At 54.4% G+C, this 26381-nt stretch overlaps 3 protein-coding genes across 4 annotated transcripts in view; 1 reads left to right on the top strand and 2 right to left on the bottom strand.

Annotated features, from left to right (window-relative positions):
- Positions 1-1122: 1122 nt before the first annotated feature.
- Positions 1123-11334, bottom strand: RHBG (Rh family B glycoprotein). The gene is made up of 10 exons (XM_030965267.1): positions 11139-11334; positions 8232-8418; positions 6327-6477; positions 5457-5610; positions 4998-5164; positions 3877-4014; positions 3627-3760; positions 3297-3418; positions 2469-2536; positions 1123-1191 (listed from the first exon to the last, which is right to left on the bottom strand). The coding sequence occupies exons 1-10, from the start codon at positions 11317-11319 to the stop codon at positions 1123-1125; spliced, it is 1371 nt and encodes a 456-aa protein (XP_030821127.1). The 5' UTR covers positions 11320-11334.
- Positions 11335-15531: 4197 nt separating this feature from the next.
- Positions 15532-20752, top strand: HAPLN2 (hyaluronan and proteoglycan link protein 2). Its single transcript, XM_030965268.1, has 5 exons — positions 15532-15682; positions 16405-16755; positions 18040-18156; positions 18784-18969; positions 20469-20752. Exons 1-5 carry the CDS (start codon positions 15541-15543, stop codon positions 20750-20752), a joined length of 1080 nt encoding a protein of 359 aa, XP_030821128.1. The 5' UTR covers positions 15532-15540.
- Positions 20753-23514: 2762 nt separating this feature from the next.
- Positions 23515-26381, bottom strand: part of BCAN (brevican) — a 28417-nt gene continuing 25550 nt past the window's right edge. For both annotated transcript variants that reach the window (XM_030965264.1, XM_030965265.1), the window contains 2 exons: positions 25332-25514; positions 23515-23972 (listed from right to left, as the gene is read on the bottom strand). In XM_030965264.1, coding sequence (XP_030821124.1) covers positions 23947-23972; positions 25332-25514 — 209 coding nt within the window. In that variant the 3' untranslated portion in view covers positions 23515-23946. The remainder of the gene's footprint in view (positions 23973-25331; positions 25515-26381) is intronic.

The following is a 26381-nucleotide window of genomic DNA, read 5'->3' as shown; positions in this document are numbered from 1 at the left end:
CTCTAGGAGCCCTCTGGGGCTGTGGCCCTGCTCCAGTCGCTGCAGGGCTCTCTGTGGGTTCCAGAGTGTTCCAATCTGCTCCCAGGGGGGTGGGAGCCCCTCTGTGGGGGATGTGGGGCTGGGGTCTGCAGGGGAATGTGGGATTGGGGTTCTGCAGGGTCAGGGTCCTGCAGGGGATGTGGGGTCAGGGTTCTGCAGGGGGATGTGGGGTCAGGGTTCTGTGGGGCTGGGGTTCTATAGGGGGATGTGGGGTCAGGGTTCTGCAGGGTCAGGGTTCTGCAGGGGGATGTGGGGTCAGGGTTCTGCAGGGGATGAGGGGTCAGGGTTCTGCAGGGGGATGTGGGGTCAGGGTTCTGGCTGTCCTGGGGTTGAGGAAGCCCCAGGACAGAGGCCAGAGGAGCATCTCTGTCACAGCAGGGCTGAGTGCTGGGGGTGTTTCTGTGTTGAAAGGAGCCGCTGGTGCAAGGTGAGGAGTGCTCAGGGGGACACAGGGTCACCCCTGTGCTGGTGTCACCCTGCTCCCGCCCCTGGGTGCTATCCCACCCTCCAGAGGCTTCACCATCCTCAGATGGGTGGCACAACCCATGAAACCAAATGGGCATCAGTGTTCGGGATGCAGGGCAAACTGGGGGGTTTGCCTTCCTCCCTGGATGACACCTGAAGGAAACAGCCAGCTGAGCTGGGCAGGCGCCATGAGAATTCAGGGGCAAATCCTGAAGTTACGAAAAACAAATCAATATATTTTAATTGCTGTGCGCACAAATATCTGTACAAAGTCTTTGCTGCTTTCTGTTCAGCCTCCTGGGCCCGCTCCCCAGCACAGTCATCCCTCCTCTCCCCATTGCCTTCCTCCAGAGAGCAGCTGATGGGGAAACTGAGGCAAGGAGCAGGGAGGGGACGTGGCTGAGCCAAGCCTGGACACCCTGAGGTGACCCTGGCAGTTCCCACAGCAAGCACAGGGATAGTGCAAGCACCTCTTCACCCTGCAAAGGCCTGTGGACACCCAGCTGCTCCCAAAATGTTTGGCTGGCTCCTGCTGGGAGGTTCAGGCTGCCAGAACCAGCTGGCACTGGCCATGGCAGACCCCTGGTGGTGCAGGACCTCAGAGGGGTTTTGGGGTCATCACACCAGGGTGCTGATGCCCAGCTCCTCCTTTCCACTTGCACTAGGCTCAGATCCTTCCTCAGGCACCTGCACCAGAGACAAGAGAGAAGCAGAAATGGGCCCTGCTCAGGGACAAGAGAGGAGCAGAAATGGGCCCTGCTCAGGGACAAGAGAGGAGCAGAAATGGGCCCTGCTCAGAGACAAGAGAGGAGCAGAAATGGGCCCTGCTCAGGGACAAGAGAGAAACAGAAATGGGCCCTGCTCAGGGACAAGAGAGAAACAGAAATGGGCCCTGCTCAGAGACAAGAGAGGGGCAGAAATGGGCCCTGCTCAGAGACAAGAGAGGAGCAGAAATGGGCCCTGCTCAGGGACAAGAGAGGGGCAGAAATGGGCCCTGCTCAGGGACAAGAGAGGAGCAGAAATGGGCCCTGCACCAGAGACAAGAGAGGGGCAGAAATGGGCCCTGCACCAGAGACAAGAGAGGGGCAGAAATGGGCCCTGCACCAGAGAAAAGAGAGGGGCAGAAATGGGCCCTGCACCAGAGAAAAGAGAGGGGCAGAAATGGGCCCTGCACCAGAGACAAGAGAGGAGCAGAAATGGGCCCTGCTCAGGGACAAGAGAGGGGCAGAAATGGGCCCTGCTCAGGGACAAGAGAGGGGCAGAAATGGGCCCTGCACCAGAGACAAGAGAGGAACAGAAATGGGCCCTGCTCAGGGACAAGAGAGGGGCAGAAATGGGCCCTGCACCAGAGAAAAGAGAGAGGCAGAAATGGGCCCTGCTCAGGGACAAGAGAGGGGCAGAAATGGGCCCTGCTCAGGGACAAGAGAGGAGCAGAAATGGGCCCTGCTCAGGGACAAGAGAGGGGCAGAAATGGGCCCTGCTCAGGGACAAGAGAGAAGCAGAAATGGGCCCTGCTCAGGGACAAGAGAGGGGCAGAAATGGGCCCTGCTCAGAGACAACAGAGGAGCAGAAATGGGCCCTGCTCAGGGCACTTTGGGGCTGGGTGGGGGCTTGACTTCCACCAGGAAGGTTTAGATGGAATATTGGGAGAAATTCTTCCACTGGAATTCTCCACCGCTGGCACAGGCTGCCCAGTGGAGTGGTAAAATCTCCATCCCTGGAGGGATTTAGCAGATTTTTAGGGACATGGTTTAGTGGTGGCCTCGGCAGCAGTGGAACGATTGGACCTGGTGCTTTTAGAGGGCTTTTCCAACCTAAAAGGAGTCAGGGATTCTCTGACCAGGGGTATTTACTGCAGCTCACCTAAATACTGCTGCAAGAGGAGCGAGCTGGGGGAAATATCCAACCCCTGCCGCTGCCTGAGACCCCAAACCCCCTTTTTACCAACAATTCCCCAGCTTTACCTCCCACAAGCCGGGGCTCTCCTCGTACTGCGCGGCCGGGCAGCACCTCAGCACCTTGAGGACGGTTCCTGAGGACGCCCAAAGCCGGGCGAGGGCGTCAGAGAACGGGGCGGCCGCTGCCCGGGCTTCCCCTGACATCTAGCGGCGGCGGCGGGGCGGCGGCGGGGACCGGCACCGGGGAGCGGGGAGCGGGGGCGCCGGGGGAGAGGGGGAACCGGACCGGCAGGAGCGGGGGAACCGGGATTGGGGGGAACCGGGACTGGGGGGAGAGGGGGATGCTGGGGGAACCGGCGGGAACAGGGAGCCGGGAACGGGGGAGCCGGGAGGAGCCGGGGGGAACCGGGCGGGAACCGGGAGCCGGGATCGGGGGAGAACCGGGGGAAACCGGGACCAGGGAGAACCGGGGGGAACTGGGACCTGGGGAGCCGGGGAGCCGGGACTGGGGGGAACCGGGAGCCGGGACCGGAGGGATCCGTGAGGAGACGAGACCGGGGGGAACGGGGGGAACCGGGACCCCAGGAGGAGCACGGACCTGGGGAAAGCCTCAGCCCCGAGGGGAGCTCCGGACACGACGGGGAGCACAGACCGGGGGTTCCCCCGGGCAGAGGGGAGTAAACCCCCTTGGATGGCCCCGGCCCTGCATGGGAAACCCAGCCCCAAGGGGAACCCTGGCCCCGGGGTCGCCCCGATCCCCGCTGGGTTTGCCCAGTGCTGAGCCCCCCTGGGCTCTGCCTGGGGGGATGCTTTGCTTGGGGCTGCTCCTGCCCTTTGCCCCAAACCCATCAATTCCCTGCCCCTCACGCCCTCTGTGCTGGAGGCAAAACTCACCCGTGATGAAACCCCCGAGCGTCGCAAGCAGCAGGGTGAGGGGCAGGGCCCTGAGCTGCATGAATGCTTGGTCAGTGGCTGTCCGGCTGCCCTGGGCCACCAGTGGGAACACCAGCTCCAGCCTGCATGCCAGAGAGAGGACAGGCTTTGGGGAGCTGGTTTCTTTGGGGAGTTTGCTGGTTTTGGGAGCTTCGTTTGGCTCACAGCTCTGGGTAATACCTCCTAAAGGGCTGCTGTACCAGGGGAATGGAGCAGCCCTGATCTCAGGGGTTGTGGCGGCCCCAGCTTGGTGCATCAAGCACTGGCACCCCCGATCCTGGCTCCTCTCACCTGTAACCAAAAGTGTCTGCGGTGGCCAGCAGCGTCAGCAGCGTCCCCAGCAAGGCCCCCAGCACCCCGGGCAGCCCGTGGGTGTTGTGCACCCCACAGGTGTCCTGGATTTTCAGCTTGGAGTGTAGCACGGGCTGGGGAGAGCACAGGGAAGAGCTGGTGGTGGGCTGGAGCCTCCAGGGGGGCTGTGGTTCAGCCCTGTGTTTGCAGGTTTGGGATCAGCATCCTTGCCTGTCCCAGGGTGACTCACCGTGAAGAATCTGAAGCCAAGGGGGGAGATGAGGCCAACCAGAAACCCCGCAATGAGGGCACCAAAGGGGGTGAGCAGCATCTCCCCAGCCATGCCCATCACGGCCATGGCAGCCAGGGTGGCATCCTGGATCTGAACCTGATGGAGCAGGACATGGTCAGGGGAATGGGCTCCATGGAGAGCACCAGCATGGGACTGGGAGGGGGGGGGTTGTCTTCCTCAAATTGGTGTAGCCATGATATTCTCTGAAAAATCCTTTCCTTAGGATTTTTCCTCCTGAGAAGCTGAGAGGCCTCAGGAACAAAATGTCAACAATGATTATCTGCTGCTGTGGAATGCAACAGGTGCATCTGTGATTGGTCTCGTGTGGTTGTTTCTAATTAATGCCCAGTCACAGTCAGCTGGCCTGGACTCTCTGTCAGAGACACAAGCCTTTGTTATCATTCCTTCTTTTTCTGTTCTTAGCTAGCATTCTGCTGAAATCCCTTCTTCTAGTCTTTTAGTATAGTTTTAATATAATACGTGACCGTGTTCACAGGGGTTTTTGGTTGAGGGAAGAGACGAGGATCTGACTCCATGTTTCAGAAGGCTTGATTTATTATTTTATGATATATATTATATTAAAACTATACTAAAAGAATAGAAGAAAGGATTTAATCAGAAGGCTGGCTAAGAATAGTATAGCAAAGAATGATAACAAAGGTTTGTGGTTCGGGCTCTCTGTCCGAGCCAGCTGGACTGTGATTGGCCATTAATTAGAAACATCCACATGAGACCAATCACAGATCCACCTGTTGCATTCCACAGCAGCAGATAACCATTGATTGCATTTTGTTCCTGAGGCCTCTCAGCTTCTCAGGAGGAAAACTCTTAAGGAAAGGATTTTCCATCAAAGATGTCTGCGACAATAATATCTATCATAAAATAATAAATCAGCCTTCTGAAACATGGAGTCAGATCCTCGTCTCTTCCCTCTTCCTCGGACCCCCGTGAACATGGTCACAAATTGGTTCTTAATGAACCTAAGAAAGCCTGACAGGCCTCCCCTTTTGCCCTGGGTGTGTTCAGGCCTATTCCTACAGGGCAGGGTGTGGCTTTGTCCCAGGAGAGGACTGACCTACCATCCTTGGGGTGCTCTCCTCATAGAGGACAGGAGAGAGGATGAAGGTGGACACGGTGCTTGCCACCAGTGAAAAGTAGGAGTTGAGCGCTGCCCAGTTCTCTGCATCGTGGTGGACAGTGGTGGTGGAGGTGAAGCTGGGCCAGAAGATCCACAGGTAGATGGTTCCTGCAGGGAATAGAACAGGTCTTGGTGCTGGAGTTGATCCCTTGTGGGACAGAAACGTTCTGTGAAGGGCCAAGAGATGCACGAGGCCACAAGGGAGGTTCAGATGGAACACAAGGAAAAGGTTTTTCCAGAAGAGGGTGGTGCTGCCCCAGACAGGTCCCTGGGGAGGTGCAGGACATCTGGCCTTGATGTTTGCTGCAATGTCCTGGTCAAAGCCACAGCCTCACTACCCTCAGATTGGTGACAACCCTTCCACCAGCTGCTGTAGGTGTTGTAGATTCGAGCTCCATACCAACCACAGCAAGGACATCCTTCTGGTGCCCCTTATCCTGCTGCTCTTCCCTCTTCCTCTTGTCCTTGTGGGGCTGGTACAGGACCCGTGAAACCATCAGGCCAAAATAAGCACCAAAGGTGTGCATGGTCAAGGAGCCTCCTCTGTCGCTCACCTGGGGAGTGTGGAAAACACGGAAAGTGTGTGCACGAAGTGGGGTGATGTGGAAACCCAGGGCACCACCAGAGATATTTCTCTTCTCTGGGGTGCCCTGATCCCCATGGAGCACTGACCGTGACCCTCATTCATGGAGAAAGTTTCCTAAACTCCAGAATAGACCAGAATCCACAAAAGTGTGAAACAGATTATAGAGAGTACTGTGGGTGCATCACTTGGTGAGAAATTGAGGTTTGGGGTTTTTAGTGTGCAAGATGGAGGGTACAGGGTGTCATCCTGGGTTTCTTCTTCATTCTTCTTCATGGGTTTGGGTGTCGTTTTGTAATTGGGTAGAAAAGTCCATATTGCAGCTCTTTGGGATCAGTTATTGGGTTAAAAGAGAAAATAATCTAGATGTCAGTTCTTAATTGGATAGTTTAGTCTTAAAAGACCTTGTAACAAGAGATTGTGAGCCATTTTGTGCCTTCTAATGAAAAGCTGCTGAACTCATGACTGTGAGACTGTTTTACTGTTAAGAAATAATAAAGACTTCAGTCCAAACAGGAATTACTGTCTCAAGTGCCTTCAATCCAGACCCAGGGAAACAACAGCTGAGACCCCCACAACCAGTGCAAATACTACAGCAGGGTGAGGGATTTGTCTCTCCAGATGAGGCAGAGCTTGCCATGAGCAGCCCAAACCCAGGGCCACTCCCTGTCCCAGTCAGTGACTCACCCCCATGAGACTGAGCAGGATGAATTCATTGAGGGTGCACAGGGTGACTTCCAGCAGGGCCAGCAGCAGCAGCTGCACAGGGTTCAGCCTGCCCAGAACAGCTCCAGCGGAGATCAGAACAGCTGCGGTGCAGAAATCAGCACTGACCACGCTGGGAAGGAGAGGAAGAGTGTGGGACTGGAGCTGGCAGTGCCAGGGGTGAGCACAGGGCTGGGGAGAGCTGGGAGGGATCAGGAGCTGCTGGTGACACAGGGATGGCTGGGCTTGAGGCAGGTGAGGGGCAGAGTGCGCCCCTAAATCCCTTGGCAGTGCTCACACAGCCCTTGCCAGGGCGGGATGTTGGGAAGGATGAAAGTCGGACAAGAAAGTCTCAAGCATTTGGCAAGAAGAACTGAAGGAGTGCTGGACCTTCCTCCTGAGAGCTGCTCTTGCTTTCTGGAGGTGAATTATTTACAGCTTTTACCTTCTCCATGCCCAGGTCTGGTTTGGGCTCTTTCAGAGGACACACCTCACCTCTGCTGGGGCAGAAAAGGAGCCTCCTCTGCGCTCTTCAGGTGCCCAAAGTGCCCAGACAGGCAGGAAATGGCCCCATCCCTTTCACCCCAAACCCTGGAGCGCTGCTGGGTTCTCAGGTCACAGTGGGGACACCAGGAGGTGCCTCTTTGGTCCCCTGGGTAACTTCAGTTGCCCATTAGAGAATGAGCACAGAACCCTTCAGGAATCACCTTCCCCGAGCCTGGAGCTGCTCAGTTCTCCCCAAACCCTGACAGAGACAGAGGGGAACCTTCATCTCCTGCACCCTGGGGTGAGTTGGGTGTTCCAGGCTGCTCCAGTGGGGTGGGGAAGTGCTCAGAGGTGAAAATATCTGGGTTTGGACACAAACACCCCAAACCCAGCCAAGCCTCAGCACCCAGAAGTGGCCCCAGCACTATTCTGTGTTGGGAAGGATGAAAGTTTGACAAGAAAGTCTCACAGATGCTTAGCAGAAAGACTTTTGAATGTAGAGTCTGATGAAGGAATAGAGACGGAAGAAAGTTTTGATACAGAAGAAAAGAATTGCTGAGCCAGTCTCACTGGATAACCAAGGAGGCAAAGGGTATTTCATGTTAGTTAGAAGGGGTTTTTATGGCTTAGAGCAAAGGATAAACCCACCTCAGACAAGAAGATGTTTTTACCAAGCAGAAAGTGAGCACAGGCAAACAAGTCAGCAAAGCTGCAAGTAGAAAAAAGGTCTCAGAATTTTCCCCTGCAAGAAAACTGAAAAACAACTTCTGGCTTAAACTGTAATGTACTGACTTTTAGTGATTGGAGAACAGTAACATGAATATGGTAATTATTGTAGTTTTGATAGACTATAGATAAAAGTTAAGGTATAGATTGGTTCTGCTGTATTAAGATGCTCAGCAAAGCATAGAATGCATTTGTAACCAAAGAAAAGTTTATAATGCAGTGTAACCAAAAGAAAAGTCTATAATGCAATGTAACCAAAAGAAAAGTTTATAATGCATTGTAACCAAAAGAAAAGTCTATAATGCAATGTAACCAAAAGAAAAGTTTATAATGCATTGTAAGCAAAAGAAAAGTTTATAATGCATTGTAACCAAAAGAAAAGTCTATAATGCATTGTAACCAAAACCAAAGGGTCTCCAGGCCTGCCTGCAGCTGGGGCTGACAGCTGTGGGCACAGCTCTGTCACCCACGGCCCTGCACTGCTGTAACCTCTTGGATGGAATAAACTGCATTTTGAAGAGCCCCTGGAGTCCCACATCTCTCATTTAGGGTACTCAAACAACCCCATCCCACTTGTCTGCAAAATCCTCCTCCAAAGCAGAGCGCCGGGTTTTACAGAGGAGGGAGCCAGCGTGCCAGGGCTGGGCTGGGCTCAGCAGCTCCCTCCTGCCTTACCTCTGAGCTCCCACGTAAATTTTGCCGTTGAGGAGGAAGCGAAGCATGCCCTGCATGAGGACAGCCCACTGGATGGAGAAGGCTGTGATGAGGATGATGATGGCAGCACTGCCTGGCCCATAGCGGCTGAGGAAGGCCACCAGCAGCCCAAAGCTGAGGAGCAGCTGGACGTGGACATCCCGAAACCCTGCCGGGGGAGAGGCACAGGGATGGGTCTGGCGGTGCTGAGGGAGGGCAAACACCCTCCTGATGGTCCCTGAGGGGACCCCAGGCTTGGGGAGCTGAAGGCTCTGCTCTTGATGTGAGTCTGGAGCCACAGAAGAGATCTGCAGTGAGGAGTGCAGGGACAGCTACAGGCACCATTGTGTCACAGACATCTTTTATGGAAAACCCTTTCCTTAGGATTTTTTCCTCCTGAGAAGCTGAGAGGCCTCAGGAACAAAATATGAACAATGATTATCTGCTGCTGTGGAATGCAACAGGGGCATCTGTGATTGGTCTCATGTGGTTGTTTCTAATTAATGGCCAATCACAGTCAGCTGGCTCGGACTCTCTGTCCGAGACACAAGCCTTTGTTATCATTCCTTCTTTTTCTATTCTTAGCTAGCCTTCTGATGAAATCCTTTCTTCTATTCTTTTAGTATAGTTTTAATATAATGTATATCATAAAATAATAAATCAAGCCTTCTGAAACATGGAGTCAGATCCTCGTCTCTTCCCTCAACCTGAGACCCCTGTGAACACCATCACACCCCTGCCTGCTGTGTACCTGTACAGGGACAGGGACAGCCACCCCTGACCCTCTGCAGCCTCTCCTGGCCACCCCATCTGCAGCTGCCCTGTGCAGACATCTCAGCACATCCACCCCACAGCACAGAGACCTCGGAGCTGTCTGCACCCACCAGAGCAGCGTGCAAGTGGCTCTGAGATGTCAGCACCCCTGAAGGCATCATGTCCCAGTTCAGGGCATGAGGAGAGAGGGAGGACGAGCACAGAACTGGGATCGGTCTGGCACCGTTTGGTGGCAAAGCAGAGGATGGGGGGCTCGATTCTTGCTTGGGCTGAATGCCCTTTGCACCTCTGCAGCTGACAGCTGTGGGGCGGGCTGCTCCGTGAGTCACTGCAGGGTGGGGATACGTGGGCAGGAGAAACCGGGAGAACCTGCTGGCTGCCAACCTCAGCCGGGGAGCTCTGCACACCCTGAAGTGCCAGGAGCAGCTGGTTAGCTCTGAAATGCCAGGAGCAGCTGCTGTGCTCCCTTATCAGGCATGGGATGATGATCCCCAGTTTTTCACTGCATTCACTGATCCCTTCTGAGCTCCAGTCCTCCCTGGAAGGGGCTCGGTGTGAATCCCCTGGCACTGCAAACCTGACTGGTCAGCTCTGCACACCCTGTCTGTGCCAGGAGCAGGTGAGGAGAACCTGGCAGCCACCCTGGCTGTGCTCCCTACCAGGCATGGGATGATGATCCCTGGATTTTCTCTGCACTCAGTGATCCCTTTTGAGCTCCAGTCCTCCCTGGAAGGGGCTCGGTGTGAATCCCCTGGCACTGTAAACCTGGCTGGGAAGCTCTGAAATGCCAGGAGCAGCTGCTGTGCTCCCTACCAGGCATGGGATGATGATCCCCAGTTTTTCACTGCATTCACTGATGCCTTCTGAGCTCCAATCCTCCCTGGAAGGGGCTCAGTGTGAATCCCCTGGCAGTGTGAATCCCCTGCTCCTGGCACTTCAGGGGCTGCAGAGCTTCCCAAACAGGTTTGCACTGCCAGGGGATTCACACTGAGCCCCTTCCACAGAGGACTGGAGCTCAGAAGAGGTCACTGAGCACAGTGAAAATCAAGGGATCACCATCCCATCACTTGTGCAGAGCTTCCCACTGACCAGCTGGGGTTTGCAGTGCTGGGGGATTCACACCGAGCCCCTTCCACGCAGGATTGGAGCTCAAAAGGGATCACTGAGTGCAGAGAAAATCTAGGGGTCATCATTCCAAACCCAGCTGGTCAGTGGGAAGCTCTGCACACCCTGAAGTGCCACTCAGTGGCACTCAGTGCTCTGCACTCAGTGCTGCCTTCTGAGCTCCGCTGCTCCAACACACACATCCCAGCCCCAAATTTCTCTCTTTTGCTGCAAGCATTTCAGAAACCCTTGCAGCGTGTCTGCTTTACCCCTCTGGGAAGCCCCAGCACCCCAAGCCTGCAGTCCTCTGTGGAAGGGGCTCAGTGAGAACCCAGCAAACCCAGCAAACCTGGCTGGTCAGTGGGAAGCTCTGAAATGCCAGGAGCAGCTGCTGCGCTCCTACCAGGCATGGGATGGTGATCCCTAGATTTTCTCTGCACTCAGTGCTCCCTTCTGAGCTCCAGTCCTGCGTGGAAGGGGCTCGGTGTGAATCTCCCAGCACTGCAAACCTGGCTGGGAAGCTCTGAAGTGCCAGGAGCAGCTGCTGTGCTCCCTACCAGGCATGGAATGATGATCCCTAGATTTTTTCTGCACTCAGCGATCCATTTTGAGCTTCAATCCTCCCTGGAAGGGGCTCAGTGTGAATCCCCCAGCACTGCAAACCCCAGCTGGGAAGCTCTGAAATGCCAGGAGCAGCTGCTGTGCTCCCTTATCAGGCATGGGATGAGGATCCCCAGTTTTTCTCTGCTCTCAGTGCTCCCTTCTGAGCTCCACTGCTCCAACACACACATCCCAGCCCCAAATTTCCCTCTTTTGCTGAAGTATTTCAGAAGTTCTGAAGTATTTCAGAAACCCTTGCTGCCTGTCTGCTGTACCCCTCGGGGAAGCCGCAGCACCCCAAGCCTGCAGCTCGATGCTGCCTCTCTGGTAGCTCTGGAGCCAGCGGCAGCTCGGCAGGTGACACCCAGCGCCATCCCCTCAGCAGGAAGGCTCTGCCCTGGCCGTACTCACGGGGCTGCAGGGAATCCGAGCCCGGGCTCCTCCGGCTGCAGTTCAGCGTCGGGGGGCACGGCCCGGGGCTGCCCTCGGGGCTGTACCGCACCAACGTCGCGAACAGGAGGATGAGGAGGATCTGCAGGAGGAAGCAGAGCCCCGAGAGCCGCAGCCTGGAGGCGGCTGCGTGCTCAGGCATGTCGGGGGGCAGGTGAAGCCCTGCAAAGAAGGGGGTGCGCGGGGAGGGAGAGCCAGGCTGGGGCTGCACGCTCCTCCCGCCGGGGTGGCTGCGAGCTGCTCCTCGCCTCCAAGGGAGTGCCGGGAGCGGGGCAGCGCTGCCAACACGGAAACCCGGCCTCGGGATGCCCCGGCACACCTGCCCAGGTGGTGATGCCACACCAAGTGGCTCCAGGCGCTGTGCTGGGAACTGTGTGGGCCGTGTGGGGTCGGTGTTCCTCTCTGCTGGGGTGGGGGGCTGGGGGTCTCTAGCTGGTCAGAGTGACCCCGAGAAATGTTAAAAAGTCTCTTTTCCCAGCCCGGTGCTCAAAGAAGGAGTCAGAGCTCTTCATTTCTCGGTCTCAAGGTTGTTTATTGTTTCTTATCTATAAAATTCTTTCTCCTGTCCAGCCGAGGTCAGCTCAGCAGGACAGATCCAGGCACTCTGCCTGCCCCTGGGGCAGTGTTATCTTTTTATACTAAAAACTACGTGTACAATATTTACAATTACTTCCCAATACCTATCACCCATGTTAGACAGTGAGTTTCTACTCTAAACCAATCTGTAAGTGCCAACATCACAGCAGAAGATGGAGGCCAAGAAGAAGAAGAAGGAGAAAGGCTGGACACGCCCAGATCCCTCCATCTTGCCCCCTGAACCCCCATTCTAAAAACCTCAAAAATCTATTTTTCACCCTGTGAAAAGAAATAAAATAAATTCACTATCATTCTACTTAAAATTCCGTGGCTTGTAATTCTTTATACAAGGTTGGTAATTGTTTTTTTCCAAGGGCTAAATCAAAGGCACAGGGGTCTTGGGCTCTATGCCGAGGTCTCTGAGCCCCCTAGCAGAGTCTCCAATCCTCCAGGGCAGCCAGAGGAATTTCCTGGGTTGCCACAGGCAGGAGATGGGGGGGGATGCATGAGGTTTCTGCCTCTGCATTGTGTTTAGGTGGTTTAGGGGACTGGGTCAGGCAGAAGAGGCGCAGGGTGATGCACAAGGGACTGATCTGCTATGGAGGTGCTAGCTCAGCAAAGCTAGGCCCAAATTCCCTGGTCAGAAGGAAAAATGAATGTTCAGAGGGCTCTTGGGGTGAGATTTCCTGTGGGGTCGAGAGGGGAGAAGGAGAATGTGAACTTTGAAGAACAGGACCAAGGAGCAGAGTCAGAGGCTCCTGATGGAGCCCACGCCAGGAGCTGAGCACCAGGGGCTCCTTGGCTTTTCTCTGGCTGCCTCTGCTTCTGCAGAGGTGTTGTAGAGTGGGAGCAGATCCCAAAAAGGGAGAAAAAGAGACAAGGAGCAGAGAAATAACACAGTGTGGGTTGAGGAAGTGACTTGGGTGACTCCTTCCCACAGCACTGGGCCAAACTCTGAACTCAGATAAGCAGTGGTGGGCTGGGGTCATGCCCTGATGCTGATGGGGTGGGGAAGGGGGATGAGTCATTTATGGGAGCCCCTGCAAGTGTTCTGCCTCGGGCTGTGGTTTGCTGAGGGCTGGGGACGGTAGCTGGTGCCTTCACTTGGGGAAAATGTGAGAAACAGCTCGTCTGTGATAGCACAGAGCTGGGAATCAGCATCCTGCAGCCAAGAGCTGCTGCAGGGGGAGAACAGGATGTGCTTCTGCAGCCGTGGGCATGGGAAGTGTGAGGGAGGGAGATGACAGACTCCCTGAAGAGCCTCGGACCCAGCCCATAGCCGTGAGGAGCTGCAGGAGGAGCTTGCAGTGCTGCTGCTCCAGTTTAGCCTCCCTCAGCCCGGGAGAGCAAAGCTATGGGCACCTTCTGCTCATCACAGTGATGATCACAAAGCTCTGACCTCTGTGAGCTGGAAGAAGCTTCCAGTTCAACCTGCTGCCACCAAAATTGATGCTTCTCCTTGAAAAGAGGCTGGGAGCAGTGGGGAGCAGCTGGGGGATGAGGGCACCTTTCGCTCATCACAGTGATGATCACAAAGCTCTGACCTCTGTGAGCTGGAAGAACTGTTGGGGAAGGTGAAACAGGAAAGCCTTATAAATACGATTGTCTGGCAAAAGATTTTGAGAATATGGAAACTATAAGCAAGATTGAAATGAAAGCAAGCTTTGAGATCCCTCAGTTACTGAACAACTGGAAAACAATGGTGTGGCCAGCTGAAGGTGATCCCCTTTTGATGGAACAACACCCTCTGCCTGCAGACAGGCCCAAGGGTCAGAGCAGACCCTACAGCTTGGCAGAAGGGGCCCAAAGAGGAGTTTTTAGGGTTTAAAATGTAACACAGGATGGTGATGTAATGATTCTTATAGGCTGTATGGAAACGCTGTAGGATTTGTATCTTGTACTAGATTGGTTAGTGAGAATTAGAATATTCAACACAGAAGATTTATTGTATTGTAACAGGAACTTCGCCCTCTTACCCTTTTAAGCTCCTACCCTTTTTACTCTCTTACCTTTTTTACTCCTTTATGCTCTTACCCTCCCATCCTCTCTACCCCTCTCTTCTCTCAGTCCTGCTCTGAGCTGTGCCTGGCAGCTCCCACAGGGCCCTGCACCCAGGCCCCTTGCAATAAACCCCAAATTCCAAAAGGCCCCTGCACTTGGCCCTTTGCAATAAACCCCAAGTTCCAGGCCCTGGCTGCAGAGATCTCTGCTCTCCATCCGTCCAGGTCGTCCTGCCCCCGATGCTCCTACAAAGAATCTTCCAGTTCAACCTGCTGCCACCAAAATGGATGTTTCTCCTTGAGAAGAGGCTGGGAGCAGTGGGGAGCAGCTGGGGGATGAGGGCACCCCGATGCTTGTCTCCCCTGGGGGGGCTGCTTGCTGTGCTGTGTGCGCCATGGCCAGGCCAGGGTGGTGTTGGGGTCACTGCTTGTCCTGTGCCTCCTTTGAGAGGAGCTTCCTCCACCCTTGGAGATGGACCCTGGGGGAGGAAGGAGCTGTGGCAGCCCAGAACACAGCGCCATTGTGTGCCTGTGCTTTGCTGCTGGCCCGAGGGCGTGATGGGGAAGCCTCTCCGATGCCTTTTTGGAGGGCAGGATAAATCCAGAGGGACTGGAATGTGGGGCAGGCCCCTTGCACATCCCTCCGGAGCCTCAAGGGGTGGGAACACCATCCCTCCATCAGAGGGATGGGGAGAGGGGAAATGAAATGAAATTAATTAAATTAACCCTTGCTCTGCTGTCTGTGGGCTCAGAGAGCTCCATCCCAGCACAAGGGGGGGCTTTGCCAGCCCAAGAGGTTTTTCCTGAATTCGCAAAGGGGACATCATCCCTCCATCAGGGATGAGGAGAGGAGAATTAAATTAACCCTTGCCCTGCTGTCTGTGGGCTCAGAGAGCTCCATCCCAGCGCAGGGGGGCTTTGCCAGCCCAAGAGGCTCCTGGAGCCTGATGCTGTCCTTTTCCCTGAATTCCCAAAGGGAACATCATCCCTCCATCAGGGACATAGAGAGGGGAATTAAATTAACCCTTGCCCTGCTGTCTGTGGGCTCAGAGAGCTCCATCCCAGCCCAAGGGGGGGCTTTGCCAGCCCAAGAGGCTGCTGGAGGCCGATACAGAACTGAAGTCGTTCTCCCTGAATTCCGAGTCGTTTTCCCTGAATTCCCAAAGCTGTGCCCTGCAGATAAAGGGATGTTTGTTACCCGGGCACACTGTGTTTTGCCGAGCAGAACAATAAAGAGAAAGACACTCACAATGGGAAATTGTGCTTCCTCCTCCCCGTGCGCTCCTCGGGGAGGTGTTGGAGGGGGGACAAAAAAAAAAAAAACAGAGAAGAAAGCAGGAAGAGACGGTGACAGGGCAGGGAGAGAGGGCACCATGGGAGCGGGCATCAAGGGCCAGGGGGGTGCCAGGGCACTGCCCGCCCCAGCACGGTGACAGGGGAGGGCTGGCTGGGAGCACCTGCTCGCCACCTCCCGTGTGCCCGTACTGTCCCCGTGTCACCTCTTCCTCCGTGGGACCCCCAGCCCCAGCATGGGGTGTTTGTGACAGAGCAGGGCAGCAGCAGGAGCTGCACGTGGGCGCGGGGCGTTGGATGGGCACGGCGGCTCCCCCAAGGACCTGGCTGGCCACGGTAAGAGATCGGGGCAGTGCCAGCAAGGAGGGTTGGCACGGGCTGTGGGGTCGGGATCCTGCAAACCATGTCCTCTCTGCACAGCAAATGTCAGAGAGCCCCCCCAGAGCAGGGTCACACCCTCCAGGCCCCACCAAAGCCGGGGGGTGTCCCTCTGCATGTCCCTGAGCCCTGTGTTCCCCCCAGGCTCCGTCCTGCCCCTGGCTCTGAGGATGCACAGGCTGCTCCTGCTTGGCTGCCTCTGGCTCCTGGCAGCACCCCCAGGGTCCAGCATCTTCCAGAGGCCAACGGGGACCCCAGGTAGGGAGCAGGGCCTGGGGGGCAGGATGTGGGGCCCTATATATATGTATATATATGAATGTGGAACGCTGTAGGGTGCAGGGCCTAGGGGGCAGGACGTGGAGCCCTATATATATCTATATATATGGATGTGGGGCCCTATAGGGTGCAGGGCTGAGGGGCAGGATGTGGAGCCCTATATATATGTATATAAATGGATGTGGAACCCTGTAGGGTGCAGGGCCTGGGGGGCAGGATGTGGGGCCCTATATATATGTATATATATGGATGTGGAGCCCTATATATATGTATATATGTGGATGTGGGGCCCTATAGGGTGCAGGGCTGGGAAGCAGGATGGGGAGCCCTATATATATGTATATAAATGGATGTGGAGCCCTGTAGGGAGCAGGGCCTGCAGGGAGGACTGGGCACTGCTGTTTGGACTCAGTGCTGGAGAGGGGAGGGGATTTTGAGCGGGTCCAACCAGGGCAGGGGCTGAGCTGTGCCTCCTGAAGGTGCAGGAGAGGTGAAGAGGAGCCAGGATGGATGATAGAAACCATCAGACACTGGTGAGGGTTGATGCAGAGGAGCCAGGATGGATGATAGGAACCATCAGACGCTGGTGAGAGTTGATGCAGAGAAGCCAGGATGGGTGATAGGAACCATCAGACACTGGTGAGGGTTGAGGCTGCTCAGGGGGTGTTGGAGGGGTGGTGCTGAGGCTGCCTGGGGGGCTGCAGCCCCCCTGCACCTGCAGTACCTGCTGGAGCCCCTGCACCCCACGGTACACACGCAGCGCGGTGCCACGGCCACCCTGCCCTGCGTGCTGCGCGCTCTGCCTCGCAACTACCGCGTCAAGTGGAGCAAGGTGGAGCCGGCCAACTACGGGGAGAGCATCATCATCATCACCAACGGGCTGTTCCACAAGAACTACGGGCCCCTGAGCCCGCGGGTGCGCCTGCGGCACAGCCACCGCTACGACGCCTCACTCACCATCAGCAACGTGGCGCTGGAGGACGAGGGGCGCTACCGCTGCCAGCTGGTCAATGGGCTGGAGGATGAGAGCATCTCGCTCACGCTGCACCTCGAGGGTGAGATTGGAATGATCCCTGGGGGATGAGAGCATCTCGCTCATGCTGCACCTTGAGGGTGAGATTGGAATAATTCCTGAGGGATGAGAGCATCTCATGCTGCACCTTGAGGGTGAGCTTGGGGTGCATTATAGCAGTCTGGGTTTTTGGGATCTGTCTGACCCTGGCTGCCATTGCTGTCTATTGTAAACAAAGTGCCCTGACCAAGGCAGGGATGATGAATCTGACTCCATCTTATCAGAAGGTTAATTTATTACTTTATTATACTATATTATATTAAAGATACTAAAGAATACAGAAAAGATGCTTACAGAATGCTAAAGAGATAATAATGAAAACTCATGACTCTTTCCAGAGTCCCGACACAGCTTGGCCCCAATTGGCCAATGAATCAAAACAATTCACACTGGAGTCCAATAAAAAAATCACCTGTGGGTAAACAATCTCCAAACACATTCCAGACTAGCACAACACAGGGGAAGCAAATGAGATAAGAATTGTTTTCCTTTTCTCTGAGGCTTCTCTCACTGCTTTTCAGCTTCTCAGGAGAAAAACACTGGGCGAAGGAATTTTTTCAGAGACTGTGAATGCCACAGGTGTCCCGGATAGAGGGGTACCGCTCAGCACAACCTGTCCAGGTCCCTCAGGCAGGCTCCCAGCTGCAGGCAATCTTAGCAAGCAGCTCAGCTCTTAAGTGAGATCAGCTCTTAGGTGAATTCAGCTCTTTGGTGATTTCAGCTCTTTGCTTGCTAAGCGCCTCGGCAGACTCAGGGATGAGAGAGAAGAGTTGTATGAGGTTCCAGATGTGTCTTTATTGGCAGCTTCTGTGGAGGGTGACAGTGACAGCTCTTCTCCTGAACCCACATACCCCTAGTTTTGCCTGAACTGGGAAGAGATAGGGGTTTATATAGGGTATGTGGGTTTTGGGAAACAATAGTCCAATAGTAAGGGTTGAGGTGAATATGACCTATGGTCTTACAGAGAGATAATGAGGGTCCAAGGCAGAAGAGCAGTCTCTTGGTCCAGTCATCATGACCAGGCATTTCTCATCTTAGGCAACTGACAGCCAGGGAGGCCTTGCAGGCCCTGTGGCTGCTACAGTCCATCCCTGGGGGATGTGGCAGGAGGGGGACGCTCAGCTGGAATGGAGCCTATGGCTCTGTGCCTCCACCCCCACTGCATCCCCATTCCCCAGCCTTAAATTCAGCCCTGAGTCCTCAGGGGTGTTGAGTCAAAGCCTCCTTGGGAAAAGCTTACCCCTTTACCCCCTCTCTGTCCCTCCAGGTGTTGTCTTCCCTTACCAGCCCAGCAACGGGCGCTACAAGTTCAACTACCACGAAGCCAAGCGAGCCTGCGAGCAGCAGGACTCCCGCCTCGCCACCTACCAGCAGCTCTACAAAGGTGAAACATTAAAAAATAAACCTCCTTTTCAGCCCAAACCCACACCTGTCTGGGGACAGGGAGGGGGGAAACACCAGTGATATGAATATGAACAAAGCCAAACTTTCTCTGGAGAAAGAGGTTCTTGTTTATTAAAATACCTGCAAGGAATGGAGTACCCAGGATAAGCCCAGGCACCCACACAGCCAAAAACAGAACAGTGCGCCACCCCCAAGTGCACTGGGTTCTCCCCAGAAAACAAGTTTCCAAAAAAAGAACCTCGACCCAATCGAACTCCCCCTATTTATAGCCGCCTTCAAGTCCAGGATTGGTCCGTTTTGGTTCCACATGGTGATTGGTCCATTTCCAGGTTTCTCGTTGGTCTTTAATGCCGTTCATTCTGGACCAATCGTTTCTTCAAATGATTGGTCAGATCTTCTATCCAATCCCTCTTTGACCTCACCTTGCCCCGCCAAACCGCCCTTCTACCGAACCCTGGACCCTTTTCTTAGAACATTCTAATAACCCCCCTTAGCATAATATGATTAATATAACATAATTAATACAATATAATTGAACTATACCCTAATTTAACATAACTTTACTGTTACCTATAACACTGTGAATGAGCTGCCTCTCTCCCCACAGCCTGGACGGAGGGGCTGGACTGGTGCAATGCTGGCTGGATCCTGGATGGGACCGTGCACTACCCCATCATCAACTCGCGGGAGCCGTGCGGCGGCCGCCTCCTCCTGCCCGGGGTGCGCACCTACGGCGCCAGGGACAAGCAGAAGGACAGATTCGATGCTTTCTGCTTCACCTCTGCTCTTCAAGGTAGTGCTGCATTCCCCTGTGCTTCTCACAGCACCCCAGAGCCCTGCTGCCCACCCAGATCTGCAGCACGTTGTTTCTTGTATTTGCGGGGTTCCCAGACGAAGGAAGGAGTGATGAATCTGACTCCATGTTCTTAGGAGGATAATTTATTATTTTGTGATCTATATTATATTAAAGAATGCTGTATTAAACTAAACTAAACTATACTAAAGAATACAAAAAGCATACAGACAGTAGGCTAAAAGATACTAATGAAAAACTTGTGACTCTTTCCAGAGCCTTGACACAGCTTGGCTGTGATCGGTCATTAAGTTAAAAACAATTCACATGAAACCACTGAAACAACCACCTGTTGGTAAACAATGTCCAAACCACGTTCCAAAGCAGCAAAACGCAGGAGAAGCAAATCAGATAATATTGTTTTCATTTTTTCCCCTCAGCTTCTCAGGAGAAAAATCCTGGGCAGAGAGATTTTCCAGAAAATATGACAGTGACAGTTGTTTGCAGGAAAGATGCTCACGTGCTGTGTCCCCCACTCCATCCCCCAGGCCAGGTCTACTTCATCCAGTACCACCTGAACTTCAAGGCCACAGTGAACTTTCATTCACATGAAACCAATGAAACAACCACCTGCTGGTAAACAATGTCCAAACACACGCCAAAGCAGCAAAACACAGGAGAAGCAAATCAGAGAATTATTGTTTTCCTTTTTCTCTGAGGCTTCTCAGCTTCCCAGGAGAAAAATCCTGGGCAGAGAGATTTTCCAGAAACTATGACAGTGACAGTTGTTTGCAGGAAGGTGCTCACCTGCCAGGTCCCCTGTTATATTGGAATATTACCAATATAGCCAGACAGGACATGCCTGAGCTTGCTGAACCAAATAGTGGCAACTGTGGTGTTTCACCCCACAGACACTTTGGGCTGGCTGGTGTGTGGTGTTTCACCCCAGAGACACTTTGGGCTGGCTGGGTGCTGCAGCTGGGCACGTGGGGACAAGTCCAGGCCTGCAGGAGCTCTGGTGGTGCTGGGATGGAGCTTCCCCCCATACCAGGGGCTGCTCCTCAGGTTTATCTCTGCCAGAGAAGCTTTAAGGCGATGGTGAAGGAAAGGAGTCGGTTCTGATGGAGGGTTTGGATCCAGAGCTTTATTCTGGCCCACAGGCCTCTGAATGCAGCACCAGCTCCAACAGAACTCCCTGAGCCCGTGGCTGCTGCTCCTTTGAACCCCGGGGAGAGGGGCAGGGAAGGGGTAGGGAGCCACCAAGCAGGGACAGGAGGGGAGGGACAAAGGGACAAAGGACACCTGGATGGCCCAATGTCCCCCCAGGGGTTTGAACCTGCCAATCACTCGATTCCTTCTGGAATTCCAGGACTGACAGACAGCGCTGGGAGGGGAAAGGAGAGGTGACTGACACACCTGGGAGGGAATTACCAGGGGAGGGACCCGAGGTTCTGGGCTAAACCCTGAAATCACAGTGCAACACACTCTCCATCCTCCAGGCCAAGTCTACTTCATCCGGGGCCACCTGAACTTCAAGGAGGCGGCGCAGGCGTGCCGCAACCAGGGGGCTGCCCTGGCCAAAGTGGGCCAGCTCTACTCAGCCTGGAAGTTTTCCCAGCTGGATCGCTGTGACGGGGGCTGGCTGGCGGACGGCAGCGTGCGCTACCCCATCACCACACCCCGGCAGCGCTGCGGAGGGCTGCCCGAGCCCGGCGTGCGCAGCTTCGGCTTCCCCAGCAAGGAGATGAGGACCTACGGCTCCTACTGCTTCGTGGGCAAGTGAGGACACGGGGCTGAGCACAGGGACAGCACTGGTGGTGGTGTTTGAGGACAAAGGACCCAGCCCTGGTGTGGTGGTGTTTGAGGACATGGGGGACAGCAGTGCTGTGCTGGTGTTTGAGGATCCCCAGGACGAGGGGAGCGATGAGAACACCTCGACTCCATGTTTCAGAAGGCTGATTTATTATTTTATTATATGTATTATATTAAAGGAAAATTAAATACTAAAACTATACTAAAGAAAGAAAAAGGAGGACCTGCTGTTTCATGGGCAAGTGAGGACACGGGGCTGAGCAGCTGGGACAGCACTGGTGTGGTGGGGTTTGAGGACACAGGGGACTGTCACTATAAGGCACGAAAGAACACAAGCACACTACTTTTTCAAGGTGAAGGAAGAAAGAGGAAGTTTATTTTCTTGACTCTAACATTTATAGTTTTCCAAAAGTGACAGATTGGAGGGTGACAGTGCCACCTCTCCAATGGCACTGGACAAACCAACAGTCCATCAACTTTCTCCTCCTCCATAAAAGAAGACAAAACAATCAGTTATTTACAGAAAGTGTCTGAGAAAGTTCACTACAAGAATGTCAATATCAGAAGGCTTAGAAAATCTTAAAAAAACAGGATGACGCCTTTGTGGGGTATTCGGGACTCCCTGTGGGGTGTTTGGAACTCCTTGTGGGGTGTTTGGGACACGTTGGGTGTTTGTGACTCCTTGTGGGGTGTTTGGAACACCTTGTGGAGTGTTTGGGACACCTTGTGGGGTGTTTGGGGTGTTTGGGTTCCTTGTGGGGTGTTTGGGACACCTTGTGCAGTGTTTGGGACACCTTGTGTCAATCCCTGGTGAATCCCTGGTCAATCTCTGATCAATCCTGGTGAATTCCTGGTCAATCCTGGTCAATTCCTGGAGAATCCTGGTAATCCCTGGTGAATCCTTGGTGAATACCTGATGAATTCCTGGTGAATCCTGGTGAATTCCTGGTGAATTCTGGTGAATTCCTGGTCAATCCCGGTCAATCCTGGTCAATCCTGCTCAATCCTGGTCAATCCCTGGTCAATCCTTGGTGAATCCTGGTCAATCCTGGTCAATCCTGGTGAACTCTGGTCAATCCCTGGTCAATCCCTGGTCAATCCCTGGTCAATCCTGGTCAATCCTGGTCAATCCCTGGTCAATCCTGGTCAATCCTGGTCAATCTGGTCAATCCCTGGTCAATCCTGGTCAATCCCTGGTCAATCCCTGGTCAATCCCTGGTCAATCCTGGTCAATCCTGGTCAATCCCTGGTCAATCCCTGGTCAATCCTGGTGAACTCTGGTCAATCCTGGTCAATCCTGTTCAATCCCTGGTCAATCCCTGGTCAATCATGGTGAACTCTGGTCAATCCTGGTCAATCCTGGTGAACCCTGATCAATTCCTGGTCAATCCCTGGTCAATCCCTGGTCAATCCTGGTCAATCCTGGTCAATCCCTGGTCAATCCCTGGTCAATCTTGGTCAATCCCTGCCCAGCCTCCCTCCCCCAGCCACGAGGGCTCTGCCTGGTGCCTGGTGGTGCTGGGCTCGGGCTGGGCACTAACAAGTGTCACTAATTATATGTTGCCTTCTCAATTAATAAAGCAACAGCAAAATTCTATGGCAAAGGCGCACAGGGAGCTTGCCTGGCTCCTGCCCTGGCACCTCCTGGCCTCTCCAGGAGGGGAATTTGAGAGGGACTTTCCATCCCCAGCGCCTCTCCAGGGGTTATCTGTGCTCTGGCCACTTCACTTGAGGGTTTTATGGGTGTAGCTGCTCAACACAGCCCAGGAGAGCCACAAAAAGCTGTGGATCAGCGCAGGGCAGGGGGATGACAGCACGGGGAGGTGCTCTGGCACCAGTGATGTGCTTTCCCAGTGCTCCCCTTTGCTGGGAGCAGTGTCCCATCCCAAGCCCTGAGTGGTACCCAGCTCTGCTGGGATCTGGGGGCACTTTGGGGTGGTTTCCCCCATTTCTGTGGCTCCTGGGGTGTCTCTGTGCCCAGCTGTGGCATTTTGGGTGGTGTCTGCGGCTCCTGGGGGTGTCTCTGGGATGTGGGGGCATTTTGGGGTGGTTTCCCCCATTTCTGTGACTCCTGGGGGTGTCTCTGGGATGTGGGGGCATTTTGGGGTGGTTCCCCCCATTTCTGTGACTCCTGGGGGTGTCTCTGGGATGTGGGGACATTTTGGGCAGTTTCTCCCTGTTTTTGTGGCTCCTGGGGGTGTCTCTGGGATTTGGGAGCATTTTGGGGTGGTGTCCCCATTTCTGTGATTCCTGGGGGTGTCTCAGGGATTTGGGAGCACTCTGGGGAGTTTCCCCCCTGTTTTTGTGGCTCCTGGGCTGTCTCTGTGCCCAGCTGTGGCACTTTGGGTGGTGTCTGTGGCTCCTGGGGGTGTCTCTGGGATGTGGGGACACCTTGGGCAGTTTCTCCCTGTTTTTGTGACTCTTGGGGGTGTCTCTGGGATTTGGGAGCACTCTGGGGAGTTTCCCCCCTGTTTTCGTGGCTCCTGGGCTGTCTCTGTGCCCAGCTGTGGCACTTTGGGTGGTGTCTGTGGCTCCTGGGGGTGTCTCAGGGATTTGGGAGCACTCTGGGGAGTTTCCCCCCTGTTTTCGTGGCTCCTGGGCTGTCTCTGTGCCCAGGCTCTCCCCTGCTGCCACCCTCCGTGCTTTGGGGCAGTGCCACCCGCCCCTGTGCCAGCCCCCCCAAATAACCAGCTCACCACTCGGTGCCATCTGTTCACTGGTTTTAATGCCCACAGCAGCACGGGGAGGGGGTTTGGGCAGCAGGTCCCCACTCCAAGCCTGCTGCAGCAGCTTCTGCTTCCCAGGGAGGTGCAGAATCCCCCCCAGACCCCTCTGGGTGGGTGCTGAGCTGCAGCAGAGCTCGGATGTCCCCATGCCAACCCCAGCAGGATGGGAGGGTGATGCTGGCCCGTGGTGTCCCCTGGATTTCAGCTCTGCTGTGGCTCTGGGGACACAGCTCCTGCTCTGCTGCATTTTGGGGCACCGTCAGCTCCTTTCAAGGGGCTCTTTTAATTTTTTTAGCATTTCTTTGTACAGGTATAAAACAAACGAAGGGGGCAGACACCCAAAGCGAGGTTTCACTCCACACTCCGAGGTCCCAGTGCCGTCCCCATCCACACCAGTCCGGGCACTGGGGAGGTGCTGGCTGCCAGCCCAGGCACTCCCTCACTTGTTGGGGGGCTCAGCCACACCTGGGGGGACACAGAAGTGCCGGATGAAGGGAAAGCACCAAGGGGTGTCAGAACTCAATACATCCCTCCGGGTGTCCAGAGTTGCACACAGCCCAGAACACCTGGGGATTTGATTTTGACCCCTGGAGCAAGTTGCCAGCTTTGTATGAGGATGTGAGAGTCACACAGGTTTGAATGGTGTAACAACAAAATGATCACAGGGTGAAAATTCCTGTAGATTTTAGGATTTTTGGTATGGGAGTTATGGGGACAAGATGGAGGAACTTGGGCATGTCCAGCCTTTCTCCTTCTTCTTCTTCTTCTTCTTGTTCTCCATTTTCTGCTGTGGTGTTGGCACTTTGGGATTGGTTTAGAGTAGAAGTGCACTGTCTAACAGAGGTGATGGGTATTGGGAAGTAATTGTAAATATGTTATATTTAGAATAGAAACTCACTGTCTAACAGAGGTGATGGGTATTGGGAATTATAAGTATCTTATATTTAGAATAGAAGCGCACTGTCTAACAGAAGTGATAGGTATTGGGAATTAAGTGTAAATACATTATACATCGTTTGTAGCATAAAAGGACAACACCACCTCGGGGGCGGTCAGAGTGCCTGTGGGAATCCACAAAATCAGAGGGTTTTGGGAAAGCTGCAAAAGGCAGGCCCTAGAGACAGCAGAACTGTGATTAGAGCTAAAGCAGCAGCCATGAGATAGGTCAGCAGGAAAATTATTTAAACTGTAGAAAAGCAAGGGCGAATAGAACAATGGCCTGTGTATTAATGCCTGTCTGAATAGCCCTCTAAGCTGCAGAAAGTTTATCTAGCAAGATATTAGGAAGGTTAAAGCTTAATAATGGAGCTCTGTGCGTTGTGTTTTAAGGCTCACAAGCAGGTATTGTATTGGAAATAAGAAACCATTGTTTTAACTAAAGGTACGTGTGCTTATGGTAATTGGATAGAACTACTGTCAATGTGCTTTTGCTTTGTGTGATTGGTCAAGAAGCTTATAAAGTAAGTTGTAACATTAAGTTTTTTGGCCTGCTGCCTGGAATGTGAGCTGCTGGCATCTTCCCATTGTCATGATCATGTAATGGGACGGATGCTGAAAAATAAACCAGCTCAAGGCACTTTCCACAGCAGCCCCATCTCATTCGCGTCTGTAAATAACCCCCCTTGCCGGCGTCACAGACCTCAGCTGGGCAGAAAAAAAAATTTATAGATAAGAATTAATAAACAACCTCAAGACCAAAAAGCGAAGAGTCCAGACTCGCTCTTCAGTTGCGCGGGCCGAAGCGGAGACATCCTGCGCATCTCGGGGCAGCAATTATCAACACAACCCGACACCGCGGGGGTCACAGGGGGGTTCAGCACTCACCGGGCCGGCACGCCAGCTGGGGGGGCTCCCAGGTGCCATCCTCCCGGCAGCGGATGATGGGCGAGCGGCGGGGAGCGAGCCCCGGCCGGCAGCGGTAGCGGGCGGTGGAGCCGATCTCGTAGCGCTGCTTGGCTCTGCCCAGGGCTCGGGCGTGGATGAGCGCGGGGGGGGGCCCGCACTGCACTGCAAGGGGACGGGGGGTTATTGTAATAAAGCCCCCCCCAGCCCGCGGAGCACAAACAGGGACATTGCATTTCCCAGCCCTGAAAGCCCAAAGAGGGGTAAAAGCCCCCCCAGCCTGGAGCCCGAACAGGGGTAAAGCCCACCCAGTTCTGAGCCCAAACAGGGCATTGCAGGAAAGCCCCCCCGCCCTGAAAGCCCAAACACGGGTAAAGGCCCCCCAGCCCAGAAAGCCCAAACGAAGGTAAAGCCCCCCCAGACTGGAGCACAAATGGGGGTAAAGCCCCCCAACCCAAACAGGGTCATTGCAGTAAAGCCCCCCCACGCTGAAAGCCCAAATGGGGGTAAAGCCCCCCAGTCCGAGCCCAAACAGGGGCATTGCAATAAATCTCCCTCAGCCTGGAGCCCAAATGGGGTAAAGCCCCCCCAGCCCAGAAAGCCCAAACAGGGATAAAGCCCCCCCCAGCCTGGAACCCAAACAGGGGTAAAAGCTCTCCCAACCCAAACAGGGCATTGCAGGAAAGCCCCCCCGCCCTGAAAGACCAAGTGGGGGTAAAGTCCCCCCAGCCCGGAAAGCCCAACAGGGACATTGCATTTCCCAGGCCAGAAAGCCCAAACAGGGGTAAAGCCCCCCCAGCCCTGAAAACCCAAACAGGGCATTGCAATAAAGATCCCCCAGCCCTGAAAACCCAAAACAGGACATTGCAATAAAGCCCCCCCAGCCCAGAAAGCCCAACAAGGGCATTGCAGTAAAGCCCTTCCAGCCCGGAGCGAGCCCCAGAAAACCCAAACAGGTCCCACACCCAGGACTCGTTTCCCCACTGTGGAGGTGGTGGTGAAGCCCCTCCTCGGGATGGGGGTGAGACAGAG

The sequence above is a fragment of the Camarhynchus parvulus genome, chromosome 25 (genome assembly GCF_901933205.1).
Source record: "Camarhynchus parvulus chromosome 25, STF_HiC, whole genome shotgun sequence".
NCBI classification, from domain to species: domain Eukaryota; kingdom Metazoa; phylum Chordata; class Aves; order Passeriformes; family Thraupidae; genus Camarhynchus; species Camarhynchus parvulus.
The sequence above is the reverse complement of the archived record's forward strand: the minus strand, read 5'-3'. Positions and strand labels throughout refer to the sequence as shown.